At 49.5% G+C, this 15,855-nt stretch overlaps 1 protein-coding gene across 3 annotated transcripts in view; it reads right to left on the bottom strand.

Annotated features, from left to right (window-relative positions):
* Nucleotides 1–15,144, bottom strand: part of ELOVL6 (ELOVL fatty acid elongase 6) — a 69,483-nt gene extending 54,339 nt beyond the window's left edge. For 2 of the 3 annotated variants that reach the window (XM_040555370.1, XM_040555367.1), the window contains exon 1: nt 14,832–15,140. Coding sequence is in view for 2 of the 3 variants with exons in the window: in XM_040555367.1 (XP_040411301.1) it covers nt 14,832–14,920 (89 nt within the window). In the remaining variant the exon portion in view is untranslated. Of the gene's footprint in view, nt 1–14,831 lie in introns of all 3 variants that reach the window. The other variant, XM_040555368.1, reaches the window with a different exon arrangement.
* Nucleotides 15,145–15,855: the final 711 nt, after the last annotated feature.

Raw genomic sequence — 15,855 nt, 5'->3', positions numbered from 1 at the left:
GTACCTATCACTTCCGTGTATCTTAAACCAAACGTCTGGGGTGGAGGAGAGATCCCCCTTCCCGGGACAGAGTGCCACACTGAAGATGAAGCTTACTGTTTAACTTAGGTGAGAGAAACGAAGAATTATTTTACTAGAGGAGATCTCTACAGAGTAGTGATAGCACCTGCTGATAAAGACGACGCACCTTTTTTAAAGCTCTCATACTACTGTCTGTTTTGGGGCTGGTTTCTGTTTGGTTGGGTAAAATGAATCCAAATTTATCATTTACATATAGGTGGTGCCAAATGTTCTTTGCCGGTAAATACAACAGAAACACAGAGGAAGCTGGGATAGAAAAGATGGACTAATCTGATGGAGAACTTGCAGCTTTGGTCATCATTTAGTCATCGCTGCATGGGTCCATGGTATCAGGCACTGCTTTTGAGAACCAGTAAGTAAAAGTAGAGGGAGTACAAGCACACACCCTCCTGATATTGCTTGCAAACATATTTGGCCCAATACTCATTCAGAATCAGTGACAAAAAGTAAATCTCAAAGCGAGTAAAGCTGGTCTCAAGTCCTTAGTGTTGCCACCAAAATGCCTGGAGGCCTTTCAGCGCCTGGTTCAAGAAGCCACCAGTCACTTCTGCTATGAGGAAACATTTAAAAGGAGAAAACACCAGAGGAGCTGTGAGTTTAACGCCCTCCAGCACTTGCAAAAGTCCGAAGTGAAAAGCGCTAAGATTTCCAAATCGTGAATTTCTGTTTGCAAATGCCAAATATCCCCGCTGCGACTAAACCTGCAATGCTGACACCTGCAATAAGCAGTACCGTAAACACAGTTTAACAGTACATAAATACGGTTTAGGAAGAAGAACTGGTGCGCAGAGGCCGTTGCTTCAACACAGGGAGGGTTTCAAAGGAACCGCTAGCACTGGATTACACTTGGTGACATTGGGGAGTGCTGGCTGTCCCCTCCTGGTGTGACACACAGCTGACAAGCAGGAAAGGGAAACGGGGGAAAAGCACACTTCATCTGCAGCAATGCTGCTGCAAGGTGACCCCGTGCGGTACAAGCCCTTGCGAACGGGCATGTAACACTTTGTGAGCCATGAGGGGAGAAGTTGTGTGCTAATTAGCTTGCTGGTAATTGGCCATGCAATGTCATTCCTTGAATGAGGACTGCTGGGAAAACACTGGACATCATCTGACCAAAAAAAAGATAAAAGAGAGTTATGGGATAGTAACTTAATGAGATGGGCTTCAAACTGGCCTTAAACAAGTTGGACTAAAAACCTACAGGTGGATGAGAAAAATAAACAGTGACCTGATCAGAAGAGATTGAGAAGACAAGATGGACACGACCATCTGGGATACCCATAGACAAGATTTAGGAGCCTGGGCTGTAAAGGGTAAAAAACCTGAAGGTGTAACTGTCCTTGCATGTTAACCTGGATCCTCACAGATTTTAGGGGTGTTGCTTATGACTGGTACTGATGGTATTTGGGCAGATATGCAGGAAATGAGCTGTACCTTGAGAGGTACTGGAGCATTGCACATCAAGAGCAGACACCCTTTGAAGTGGCATCGTTCGATGGCTCCGTGTGGAAGATCAAAGCAGAAAAACACACAGGGCTGCGAGGGCACAAGGCTCCAGGAGCCAGATGAAGCTCCTCTAGGAGCATCCTACCTGCCTTTGACTCCCTGCACAGCGATGGCAGAAGCAGGACATCAGGGCCCTGCCATCCCCACATCTCCATCGTGCTCCTCAGCCATGCCCTGGGATGGCTCCTGCACTGCTCAGTCTGGAATTGCTTTCAGATGGGGACAGCATCACAGCAGGGGACAATTTCCCAGCCATCCCCCCGATGCAGGGGCTTCAGCCCCTTCATTTTGTCGCTGTTACTCGCTTGCGGGTGAGCGATATTAACATTCGTCTCCAAACACTCGTACCTCCCACCACAGTCAGACGCAAACACGAACACCCTGATCACACAGTGTCTGGGGCACAGCCCTGGTAGCAGCGATAAAAATCAACACATCAGGGAACAAGAGGGAAAAAGGCAGCACGAGCGTGAGTCAGCAGGCGGGCGAGTGAGCCTCTTCTGAAGGCACTGCAGACACAGTCGGTGCGTGCAGTCACAGCGCCGTAGTGCCCCGATAATCCCAGCGACACGTCCCCCCTTCTGCTGTGTATCTTCCTCCTGCTTTGGGGAAGGCTTTGCTGCAGATTTCTTCCATCACCTCCCATGGTCTAGGAAAAAAGAAATCTACACCGCGTTCAGAGATGGGAAGGCGAGTGAGGAGATGGGGTAACGCAGAGGACGATGGCCGTGCCGCTGTGTCACTCGTCACCACAAAGACTGCCAGTTTTCAGAATTAGCCCCTTGGCTTTGCGAGCCATAAAACGCTCTGCTGAGCCTGTTTACAAATGAGCCTGTGCTCTCGCTCATCTTCTGTGTGTCCCTGCAGAACAAGTCACTCGGGCCCCCGGCCCGGCCCTCTCCCCTCCTCAGCACCATGCTCGCTGGCTGCAGCTGCCGAAGGCAGCGAGTGGGAAGAGATGGCGAGGGACGAGGCCAGGAAGTTTTGCAGAAGTCACTGGGTTTCAACTCACCGGCAAACTTATCGCCAGTTTTTCCAATCTAAATAGTGGTTTTCTGGCACTTTGACTCTAATTAACTCACATTTGTGTATTTTCTGATACCCTGAAGAGGATACTTGCTTTCGTAAATGATATTTATAAGGCATGAACTATTTAATACCTGCTTAGCACATATCCATAAGCTTTGAAATGCCTCCTCAGAGCCAACACCCAGACTTGGATCTCTTTCCTCTTTCTGCTCTCAAAGGCTTTGCGTAGCCTGTGGCCGTGACTCCTGAGCGTGGCCGGAGGCAACCTGGGTCCCTGTGCAATCACCAAGTGGCTCAACACGGAGAGGGGTTGGTTGACTCTGGAAGAGGAGCACTCGTGCATGGAGGATTGTACACAAGCCAGCTCTCGCCCGTGTCCCCGGGAAACAAGCCCTCAGCAGTTTAATCTTTGTGGATTTCCAGTGATCCTCCATGTATCTCCACCTACACCATACTCATCGCTGTCCCTCCTCTTCATCCCTAGTCCTGCAGGAAGCCCGTGGGACTTCAAAGCTAATGCCAACACTACAACGTGAGCCCCCACTGACTTGAATGAATCCCAAACGCCAATTCTAATAGTGAGGGTCCTTCCAAGCCTGCAGCTCTCTGAGGGGGTGCATTCCACCCTCCACGAATGAACCAGGCCAAGTGGGTCAGTCTGGGGAGCAGGCCGCAGGGCATCATCATGGCAGACTGCAAGAGCCAGCTAGAGAGGATGTTCTCCTCACTCACAACTTAGAGCTTTTGTCCCAATGTGGGCAGCTAGAGACCGCCCAGACTGTGTGTGTGCAACACTTTGGGTGCATGAGCCACATGCGTGCTTCCATGGTACTAAGCACCAGAGGACATCTCCACACCGTGCTCTCTGTGGGGCTTCTTTTGTGAAGGCTGTAATGGCAGCCTCCAGGAAAGCCAGCTGGAGCAGTTGGATGGTTTACTGCCTCCATCAGTCCTTTTCGCTGCTCCACAGTAAGTCACAGCCCCAGGAGAGGTCATGTCAGGTGGCCCTGGCCACCTGATTGCAGCCACAATTGCATGGCATGATTAGTGGGGCAAGAGTACAGCCCCAGGAAGCTCCTCCAGCGTCAGCAAACACTGCCAAGGCAACCCACCTTGACACCAGCTCCTTGCGCAAGATGCGTGACAGGAAGGCTGTCACTGTTGCCTCACAGGCTGGCTGACATTCAAGAGGCAGAATTTGATCCAGCGGCCAAGGAAAACACACCAAAGTTTGTATGAAGTGCTTCAGCCTACTGTACGCGCCACGGGGGGGCTCTCCAAAGTGCTGGAAATCAAAGCCTTGCTTTCCTTTAATGTCACATAGGACTTCGGAGCTAAGACGACACCTCAGCTGAAAGTCAATGGAACTGGTCTACCTCGCCTGGTGAGACTTCAAGTTGCAATGGCTTTGAGCAGCCCTCAAAGGAGCACCGGGAGTGGTGCCGAAACACCACTCCTATCATTAGAGATGTTACCTAGCTGTCTGTCATTAAGGCTTCTAACTCACCTAGGATGTGACTGCAGGATACAGTCTAGACCTTAGTAAAGGGCAAAAGGATACTAAAATACAGTAACTCTCCACAGTAACACAATGAATACAACAAGTCTCGCTATTTTAACAGCGCAGGATCGACCTGAAATTCCACCAAGACTCATCCTTGAAAATGTAAGCAAGGCAAATGGGCTAAAGAAGTCTGAAGCCAAATTCATGTCCTCTCTAAACAGATGAACAAGTTTAATGGAACCGGACCTACTATTCGCCTGTAATAAATTCGGGTTGTAACTAATAAGGTCATCAAGACAAGGCCTGTCAAGCCAAAAGGCTGGAACATAATTGTAAAAGAAAAGTGTAGGTAAGATATTTGAGGTCTGTCGTGAGCCTCCCTCAATCGCATATGCCACTTAAACTGATGCAATTCAAAACTGTTCACCTTACTGACAAGAGTTCACCACGATAAAGCCAAGGACCACCCTCAGTAACTTGTATACCTTGCATGTCCACCCCATTATCAGCCTGGTGTGCATTTTTACTAAATGTAGACAAAATCTTTTCTCTTCAAGTTCTTCTAGCATCTTTTCCAATTATTCCACTTACAGTAATGACTATTTAAACATATGTACATTGTCACGATAATTTTACATACCAGATGCTATATTACACTTATCCAACACACACAAGTTTAGGATCTCTCTCTTACATTGAAGCAAACAGAAGTTTTACTACAGACTTTATTCAGGACTTTTCCAGCTAGTTGCTGGAATGTGGCTTGTAAAAGAGAGGTGCCTTTCATAATGAAATATGAGGCAGGCTGAGCAAAGCCACAAACAAGCAGGCTTCTTCTTTTGGTATTGATCTATTCCAGAAGTCAAGGACCAAGCAACTCCATCAGAAGGTAGCAAACCTGGGCACTGCCTGGGCACTGCCTTGGACAATGGGCATCTCAGTTAGCATCAGATACCTAGAAATGTGGCAGCATAAAGGCAGTATGATTGGCATCAACTGCCAACACAAGCAAGATTAAAAAAAATAATAATATATTTAATTCCACGGTATTTACAGAGCTCTGAAGCAACAAATAATGATTTAACAAAACAAACTGATGATTTGTGTACACAGAGCCATTGCAAAAGGGAATGTCACTCCCAGACAGTTCTGGCGTGAGTGGTACCAAAAATAGTATTTTTTTTTTTTTTTTAATCATGCATGAGGTCAAAAAAGGGTATTTAAGCACAGAGGTGACCAAGAGACAAAAGGTTGAACTGGGTCAGTATCCTGCTTTAGATGGTGGACAACAGCTGTACCTCATGAAAAAACGTAACGGGGCAATGCTCTCACAAAATAACTGCCTCTTGAATAACTTGTTTCATCAGGGGTCCACAATCAATGTTGCGTACCCAAATCGGTGGTTCGCTTAACATGACTGTGTGATTTCAGCTTCTAACTAGGAAACGCGGTGACATCACCAGCTGTCAATCCAAGGGGCAATGAAGAAACACAAAGTGAGGAATCTGAACCTAAGGTGTCCACAGATCTCTCAGCTAACAACAACGCCTCTCTTGGTTGTGACCTGCAAAGATGTGAAAAAAGAGCTGGATAGCCAGCCCCTGCAGGGAGAGCAAAAAGGAAGAAAATCCAAGGCTTTCAGCTGCCTGGGTATGTTGTACACTCAAAACCACAAGACTCCCATTAATGTTTACAGAAGTCCTGCATTCAGCAGATGCACGAGGGAACAGGAGACCTAGAGGGAAAATTCCCAATTAAAGCTAAAAGGAAAACTACAGAAGAAAGAAGCCAGACTTTGTAAAGATTTGTTAATAAAACCGCTATCTGAATGGGACAGTGCAACAACTTTGGCATCGCGCTTTTGTTTATACCGAGGGGATTTTATTACCATCTTAAGTACCTCTTAACAGCTGTAAATGAAAAAGAAAAAAAGAAAAAGAAAAAAGAAAACCAGACATTTTTATTACCCAGAGGATCAGACTCCTCAGTAATACCATCCTGGTGTTTTTACTGACATGAATTTGGCCCATTGTTTCTCTCTCTTAAAATGTTAATTGGAACCCCCTAGGATTGTTCTTTCTAGGTGTATTTATTTGACTGAAGGCTCAATACATACAGGGCAAATATTCGTCCTTAATAATGCTCAGGACTGACTACAGATTTCATGTCCAGGGGTAACTGAGGCGACCAGATATCATAATCAATGCATTCAATTTGAGGAGCTCATGATCGTGGATGATGGTCAATTCATTTTTCACTCCATCTGCAGGTTTCATAGGCTGGAACTAATTACTAGCAAATTTTAAAAATTCTATTTAAAAGTTACCATCAGAGGATGTTGAATAGTCTGAAGTTTTATAGGACTATCTGAAGGACAATTCCTTCCACAAATTTGCAATAAAGAATGGCCTGTACTTTTGCAGTTTAATCCCACGGTAACAATAAACTGCCTTCCCTCCAATATTAGCTCAGCTCTTCTTACTCCTTGGTTACCATGATCAAGCAGACAAACTTTGCCCCACAGCCCTGCCAAGAACGGAGCATTCTTCAGTGCTAGGACAAGTGTAAAGCTGCATAGTATTAGCGTAAAACAGTCATGGTTTCTGAATTCTTGTCATGTAATTACTCATATGGGTCTTACCACCTCAGGACCTCCTTGTGAGATGGTTAAAAAAAAAAAAAGAAAAAAAATAATAATTTTGAACATCCCCAGAAAGGAATTGCTCCCCATTTTACAGCTGAGGAGCTGAGGCACAAAGAGCAAAGAGATGACAGAAGTGCCTGACTTCCACTGAAACCACAGGACTGAGGCACTTTCTGAAGCACTGTTCCTGGGTAAGGGATGCCTGGCTTGTGCAAGATGACTACAGCTATGCTCAGTTTGAAGCCAGCTTCTCTGTGTCCTCAGAGATGCACTGAGCATGCCACACTGCCCCGCATGCTGCTTTGTGCACAAACCACGACATGTCCTCTGCAAAGCCCCAAGATCCCTGGCGTGAGGCAAACTGCTGACTCGTGTTATCTCCTCCTCTTCCCCACTCCAAACAGCAGCCCTCCCCGCAGAAGGTCAAAGATTGCTTGGCACGTCCAAGATCTGCCCATTATTTCATCACTTCACGGCAGTCTGCTCTGCAACACCTTGGCCACCTCTGCGGCCAGATTGACGTCAGATTGCTTTTGGAGTCCTTTCACCATGCTCCTGGTCCATAACTAAGCCTTATGGCAACCAAAAGGTAAGATTGCTGCCCGCACAAGAGTCAACAAGGGCTGAAATTGAAGATTTGCAATGGGGGCACACTACAAGAGGCACAGGGAAAGGCAGTGTCATGTGGCACTGCTACTTGGGATCAGAAAGCAATGCGCGTTACCACTTTGGCCAAGCTCCCGAGTGGAGTGATACTTTCTTCCTTGAATTAGCCTGGGTGCGATCACCCATGCCACCACCCATCCTGCTGCTGGCTGGGATGCCACTAACCTGCCTGTCCCTGCACCAGTGTCCCGTGGCAAGCCCAGGGGATGCTACGCTGTTACACGAACGTATGAGAGTGGGGACAGGAGGACTTGCAGCACGAGCAGTGCCGGGAGGCTTCGGTCAGGGATGTGCGCTAGGCACTGCGTTGTTACAGAATAAACGCAAAATCTTTCTGCTCTGGCTCGAGACAAGTCTCAACTGGGCTGACAAAACTGTTTGCAAGAAAAAAAGCATTGGGTAGCAGTACATGGGTAATGTGGTTGCTCTAATAGCTTGCATGTTGATAGCCCGAGTCATTAAAGAGTTTATTTTACACTTCGGCCAACGCCAATTTACATTTTAAAATAATAATGTATTTTAACCTCTGCTAATTTCCATTAAAAAAGCATCTAAACTCTCCCTTGATTCAGCTTTCAAAAATAGTGTTTTCTGTCATCTTGCCTCGTGGGCCCCCAGCGGACCCTGTACTACAAAATCACTCTGAAAGCTGCAGAAACTTCCATACGCACTCATAAAGTTTACCCCCGCAGCAAAAAGAGAAATCCCAGCTCTGCACCTCCTGCACACTAACAAAGCCTGAAGCAGAGGGGTCTCCGCATTCACTGCCAGTCTGTCTCACTTACCCGCACCCCTAAGGCAGCAGGGGAACCAGCCTGCCGGTGCTAACACACTCACAAAAAGAGAAGCACTACAGCTCTTCCCTTATAAAACTTCCACCGCCCCTTTTTAATCTCTGTACTTATTGCGAAGAGTCAGCAGATCAAAGTCAGCTGAGAAGGGCTTGGGAGAGACACTTGAGCAAGGGGCAGAAACTACGGACTTAAAGCACGAACAGGTGCAAAGCATCCCTTTATCCCCGGTACTACTACGGGCTGCCGTGGAGAAGACTCCAAAGGCAGAGCATCCATTTGTGAGTTCAGTAACTGGCCAGACCTCACTCTGCTGAGACCAGCAGGCACGTGACCAGGCTTTAGTTTTTAAGGAGCAATAGATGCCCTGGACATGAAGCTGACTGTGTTTTCAACGCTTCAGTCTGGGAGAAGGCCAGTTATATTAGGTGCAGCAGCAAATGGAGCAATCAGGAGCCCTAGCCATGCAATGAGTTACACACAGCGACCTCCTGCTTAACCCGAGCCCCAGACGTTAGAAGGCAATGTCTACCAGTACAGAGTTCATTAGAAGACCAGGATCTAACGAATTACTGTAGCCTGCCTGAGGTGCTTCTCTTACCAGCCTACAGTTAAACCTCGCTGTGCCAGCTAGGAAAGGTAAGTATGGAGCTGCCCCCAAGTACATTTTATTCACTGCTGTTAGAGATGACACTTTCTGAAGATTTCTAGGCTGCAAGGTAGTTTTTGTCTCATAAAAACTAACAGTAGAAAAGCACGTACCAACCTAAACAACAGCAGCACATGACCAACGTATGACTGGAAAAGGAAAGTCAGGAAAGGGATGCTGTTGCAATGTCTGGGAAGAGCCCAAAGGCATGCACATACAACATAAGAGCAGAACTGCCAACAGCAGGTCACCTGCATTCACGTGAACTGCTGTCTTCTCAAAGTGGAAGGACAACCGGGGCTAAGCAAGGGCTGTGTGCTCCCACTGCATTTGCCTGGGGCACAGAAGGACCCTTGGAAGCTGACATCAGCTTGTGCCTTTGCCCATCCTTGTGAAGCTACGCCTTGGGAGAGTCTCGCACCAGTGTGCAGGGTGCCTCCTCCTCCAACTCTGCACGGATTTTAACAGCAAAGGCCAAAGGCTGGTTCTTTCTGTCTGGCTGGCCAAAGGTTGGTCGGTCCGTCTGTCTGTCTCCACAAGTGTGCTTGTATATGCAAGCCAACAGAAATATCCATAAAGGTGCAAACAGTCTCTTCCACAGGGAGAGATTCTCCACATTACATCAGGACTAAGACATTTAGAGGAGATAGGGAGGACTCTGCATCTCAGTCCCAGGGGAGATCAGCTTCTTCCTGCTGCTCCTTTGCCCACACACAAAAAGCACCCTCACTCCCGGGACTCTTGACACCACTTGCTGTCTCTGGTGCCAAAACGTGTGCCTAGTTGAGGATGCCAGTTGCATTTTCAAAAACGCCAAAGTAATTCAGCATCCTACATCTCTTCCTTAATGAAAGTGTTCCTAAATGTTCATATTCACTTTTGAAAATGATGACAATCTCCTAAATTACTTCATGCTGGCCATTCTTACAAGTTTGTTATTCCCACGAGCACACAGCGTTTCACACACAAAGTAGAAGAGATGTCTTCACTCCCAGAGGCTTAAAATTTCATGAAGCCACATGACGAGAGACGTGCTCAAACTCTAGGGACAGGGTGAGTGAGTGAAGGGCCACCACCTACATTTCAGTGGCAGACTGAATCCAGAAGACACCAACGTATTTATCTTGAGGATGACATTTTTGTGCCGCCATCCCTTCTGCTTTTTTTTTTTTTCTCTCTCCAAGCAAACACACAGAAAATACTGGATCATCTGAACTCTGAAATGACATGTACTGCTACTCCCCACTGGCTCTGTCCTTGTGCTTTCAGGGCGGCAGATTGCTGTGATACTGCAGTACATTGGCCTTTTGCTCAGGAAGGGATGGAAGAAACATGAAGAAGCAGGTATTCTCTAATTCCTGTGGCACCCATGCTGCTCTGTACTGCAAGGAGGACCCTTAGAAATCCTTCAGCCTGTCAGCTTTATAGCCAGTTTGCACGTAAGAACAGCAAAAAGCCCCTTTGGGCAGTGCAATAAACGTAAAGGTGGGCTACGTTCTCAGGCTGACTGCATTTGCTAAAGTTAAACAGCCTCCATGGTCAGGAGCAGCTAATCATCTGCCCTTTGCGTCCTTGCTGTGGCACACAAGAGAAGGACAGGGTGACTGCAGCATCCCTCTGTATCCTCCCCTGGCATTTAGAAAGCACTCAGGGAAAGAAAAAAAAAAAAAGTAATTTACATCAGTTTTTGGCTGCCACACACGTATGCCTGGAGAGAGAGACAGGCACAGCCTCTCATTCTTGATTTTTGCATGAGTAGCTTAAGTGGATGAGAGAAGCTTGTTCTGCATTTAGGAAACAAACCTGTCCAGAACGACGGTGCCTACGTGAATTATTAAAAGGCAAGCACATCTTCAAATCCAAATTAGCTGACCCTCTGCTCTTCCACATCTATTTTCAGTCTTGACTGGAAAGAGAATTACAACACCACATGAATTTCTCCCAGAATCAGAGGCACTCACTGACTCTTGCCAAATGAAAGTTTCAGACAACAAGAGGTTAAAAACAACTTACTGCACTAGGGTGTGGGGTTTTTTAAACATGAAAATATTTATACTAATCTAAGACTCACAGAGTTAACTTCACAGTCCTGTTTGAGCTGCCAGTGCTTTTAAAAAATAACAATAATATAAAAAAACAACTACTGGCTTTTCACAGCGCTTCACTCTTTCCCAAAGGTTCATTAACAAAAACAGGCACTTTCCGTAGCTCAGCCCCACGACATCCTTGGGGAACAGCCAAGCAGGGCTTTCATCCTGCTCTTGCTCTTCTGCTCCTGCTGCCACCTGAGAGCACGCTGCTGGCTGCCAAGGGTTAAAGGAAGAGGGGAGAAAAGGGAAAGGGAGCACCCGGCATCCCGAGGGCACCAAGCGCTCGGGACAGCATCCCCGGGGCTCTGCCGCAGCCGGCAGAGCAGCAGCAGAGGAAAAGTTTCTGCGATTTTCGGCAAGCCCTCGCGTGACGTCACCTCGGCCAGATAATCTCGGCGCAGTCAGCACAGGCCTCCTGCCTCCCCATTGGCGAGCCCCTCGTCAGCAGACATCTGAAGATAATTATTATTGGCCAGACAATTATAACAGGAACAACTGTCACCCGGTGCCCATACCCCGACCTGGTGCTCTGCGGCGCGACGCGGGAGGACCCCGGCGCTCACGGCTCCCGCCACCCGCTTTCTGTCACCGCCGGCCGCTTTTTGCCACCTCATGGCCTGCAGCTGGGAGCTGGGACCGCGGCGCTGCCAGCCGGCTCGCTGTATGCCCGCCAGAGCTGTGAATTTCCTGCAAAAATAATAATTTATTCCCAAGAAGCAAGGGGCTGGAGCTGCATTCCCCCTCATGCGGTAGTTCGACGCAAAAATAAATAAAAATCCATCTGCAGATGATTTGCTTCATCCGTCTTTGAAGAAGTTTGGGAGGAGGTGCTGGGAGAGTTTGATCTGAGAATTCGTTTTAAACAATTATTTTAATAAATGCCTGACTTAATCCTGATCTTACTGAAATCACAACACCCACAAGGCGAGCGCGATAAGATCAGCAAGGTGCTGTACCTTCCACTAAGAGCTATCTATCTGATGGCACTGCAGGCAGACGCAGGTAAACAGCCTCCCCACAACATGACGTGTAAGGAGCTCGATGGGAGTAAACGGACCCATCAGATCTTTAGCCTCCTCAAAACCTGTCACCACTCGCTTGGGGAAGAGAAGCAACTCGTGGTGCCTACCCTGAGAGAGCAGCAAGCGGCAGGGTCGCCCCTGCAGCCTCTGGCATCGCTCCGCAACTCCTGCCTCCACACCAGGGACAGGCAGGGGGACACGCACATGTCAAGGTGAGCACTGAGGGAGGCACAAAACCCATCTGCTTCTAAGCACTGGGGCATGGGCTGTCCCTTTTCCCTCAGTGCCAGAACAGCAGCCTGCTGATTTAGGCCCAAGCCCTAAAGAGGTCCCTGCGCAATACACGCTGCAGGATGAGAGCCTCCATGAAGTGGAAGGAGAACATGTGGTTCCAAGCAAGGAGGACCTCATTCACTGCTACGAGACCTCTCTGCCATCAGAGGGGCCACATTCATGCCGGCTTCAGAGAGAACATTTCCAGAGGAAGACGTGGGAGTGAGGAAACCAACCCTGGCATGAAGGCGTGCTGAGGAAAGCTCACGTACCAGCCATCGGTGGCATATCTGGTATGCAGGAGGTTCATTTGCCCCAGGGAGCCAAGGAGATCGGAGCAGGCTGGATGGAGGCAAAGGAGGTTCAGTCTTGGCCGATGAGAAGCAGCCATTTCATTCCTTGCACCATAATCCACCCAGACCAACCCCGCTGGTACCTAGGGGCACGCTGCTACCCTCGGGCTTCGCATTCAAGCTTTTCCAGCTCTTGGCTCGCTCAGGTATAATTAAAAGGGCTTGTGAGTATTTAAGCAGCCCAGAACCCAGACGGTACATAAAGGGATTCATGTCCTGCCTAAATCTGGGCTATGTCTTCATACGTGATGTAGTCAGGCTCCGAAGATGCTCCTCAAAATTCAGAAGACACGTTCAACACCTAGGGCCACTTTGTCACCCCTACCGTGCTACAGACCTTTTTTGGGGGGGCTTTGTAAGATATCAAGACTTTTTTCTACGACAGAAACAAAATAACAAATGCCACACCTATAGAATTTGTTTACCTCCATGTTAGGGTGATGCATTGCATTCTAATTTAAATGACTATTACAGTACAAAATCTTGCCACAGTATTCTTTGAAGCTAGACCACCTAGTCCATCTTCCAGTCCAAAGAGCAAACAACTGCGTTTATCCCTATAAATTACTACTTAGGAACCTCATCTTATGTTAATGATGCATACATTAAAGTTATGCCTACAAAGCCAAGAAGCCAAGGACTGCCATTGACGCCAGTGCAGGCAAACGTACAGTATCATCCTGAGGTAATGCAGAAAACCCTTCTTGCAAGGCCCTTAGCCACTGCATGTTACCAGTTAGTTTTCCCCTATAATATCAGCTGCTGGAACAGGACTTGTTCCATTGAGCGAGTAAGTTTCCTTAAGATAAAAATGCACGATTTAACTTGAAACTCGGAAGAAGCTTCACCTGCATTTTCAGGAAAAGAGTGCTATGACAGAGACCTCAATGGGCCCAGCACCACATCACTTGCAGAAATGTTCCTGGGCCACAGGCAGGTTGCTCTTCTTGACTTTCAGGTGAATGAAACATACTAATTCACTGGTTCCCTTACAGAGGGCAAAACTAGACTGCAAAGCATGTGTGCACAGACCGTCATGTCTCTTTAGCTGTACAGCAGAAGCGCAAAGCTAATGGTCTCCTCCTTTGAACCTGGAAAGTGGGAGCCTCACGTTATTGGAGTCCCAGCTGGCTAACCTCTGCAGCAAATGAGACAGTGAGGGAGGCTTTAATAGCACTGCTTAGCATTTATATAGTGCTCGATGTCCTCCAGGCCCTCCGCAAACACTACCTAAGTCATTGAAGCGCCCCAGGAGGGCATTTCAGCATTATTACCCCTATGGTCTCCCCCAGCTGGGGAAACTGAGGCCCAGGAGAGGTTATGTAATTTTCTCAAGGTCAGATAATGAGGTGCAGGAGAGCCCAAAGATAACATGGGAGTCCTGGTTCCTAGTCGTGTTCTTTAATCTAAACTGCATCTCTTGTGGGTTATTACCCAGCTAATACACACGCTCAGATATCACCCCCTCCATCCTCTTTTACCTGTTTGCCCTATTCTGAAACCAGTTTTCTCCCGGAACACGGACAAACTGGGAAGCATCCAACACTCCCAGCCCATGCACATCTATGTGCCCTCATTCCTCCCGAAACACCAGCGAGGCTGGGTACCCCTCACCACCTACTGAGCTCACCTGCAGGCCAATGGAGCACTTTGGTGGCCGTTCCCTTTAGCCTACCCTCAAAAAATCCAAACCACCCTAGTGAAATAAGGGCAGGATGCCCTCAAGTCCCCTCCTGGGACCCTCCGGCACCACCTGTGCCCACGGTGGGGTGCCAGGTCCCCGGTGCGGGGCGTGACAGCAGGATAGCGAGGCAGGGCTGTGTCCATCTGCAAGCGTCCGTCAGTCCGTCTGCCACCCCGGGGCTCCCCCCGCAGGGAAAGTTAATGGGGGCTGGCTGCAAATGAAGTTTGACGAGGGGCTGGGGGGAGAGGGGTTGGAGAGGAGGAGGTAGAGGAGGAGAGGGGATGACGAGGAGGAGGAGGAGGAGGAGAGGGGATGGAGAGGAGGAGGAGGAGGTGGAGAAAGAGAGGGGATGAAAAGGAGGGGGAGAGGGGATGAAGAGGAGGATAAGGATGAGGATGAGGGTGAGGATGAGGGTGAGGAGGCAGGGGGAGGCCGGCACACCGCCACCGCGTGCCCGGCAGGGTCGGGGCAGGTTAGCGGCGGCCGCGGGGCCGCGCACGGCGCCTCGGGGCCGCGCGGCGCGCCCGCTCCCCACTCACCAGTTCTCCTGCATCCACTGGATGGCCTCATGCTCGTTGAACTGCTTCTCGAATTCGTATTCCTGCAAAGTCAACACGGACATGTTCATTGGCCCGGTGGCTGCGCAGCCGCTCCCCGCGCCGAAATGCTGCCTCCTCCTGCCTCCTCCTCGGGAGCCGGGCCCCCGCCGGGGAGCCCCCGCCTCTGGCCTGGCCCGCCCCGCCTCAGCGGTACCCCGGCTTTGGCATGGCACGGCTCGGCTCGGCACGGCTCCGCGCCTCTCCGCCCGGGCCCGCCGGTCTCCTCCTCTTCTGCAGCCGCCGCGCAGCGCCCGGGGGCGGCGCGGTCTTAGTGCCCGCCCGCCGCCACCACAGACACCGCCCGGGACGCCCGCCCCCCGCCACCAGCACCCCACGCACCCCCGGCCCAAAGAGCCGGGGAGACAGCGAGACACCCCCTCACACCCCCACCCAAACCGCGAGACACCCCCTCACCCCCCTACCCAAACCGCGAGACACCCCCTCACCCCCCCACCCCACCCTGAAATCAAAAAGCACGGGATGAGGTTAAGCAGCACGTGCCCCCCCCCCCCCCCCCCAACCCCCAAAATAATAATAAAACTCCCCAAAATAAAATCCAGCCCCCTGCCCTTCTTGCGTCTCCATTCATCATGCACCTGCTCTGCAAGGGAAGGGGTTGCCCCTGGGGTGGGCGACATCCTGTGGGCCCCCAGCCCTGCTTTTGGATGCCATCAGGTCAATGGGGCCTGTGGAGCGTGGACCCTCGCCTCAGGGAGACCCTAAGTGCAGAGTCATCTCCCACTCAGCTCCTCGTAGGGCATGCAATGTGTTTATGTGTCCTTAATTTTCCTCATAGGGCACACAATGTGTCCTTAATTTTGTCTTTCCTGCCTCATCTGCCACATGCTGGTGTCTCCAGCTGAGCTCCTCCAGCACCCTGGGCATATTTTACTGTAAGAGTTGGGCTAAAATAGCGGTCCCCACTGGGACCCCACCGGGCTTGCAGTCCGAAGGCAGAAGGATT

The sequence above is a fragment of the Cygnus olor genome, chromosome 4, assembly GCF_009769625.2.
Source record: "Cygnus olor isolate bCygOlo1 chromosome 4, bCygOlo1.pri.v2, whole genome shotgun sequence".
In the NCBI taxonomy this organism is placed as follows: Eukaryota; Metazoa; Chordata; class Aves; order Anseriformes; family Anatidae; genus Cygnus; species Cygnus olor.
The sequence above is the reverse complement of the archived record's forward strand: the minus strand, read 5'-3'. Positions and strand labels throughout refer to the sequence as shown.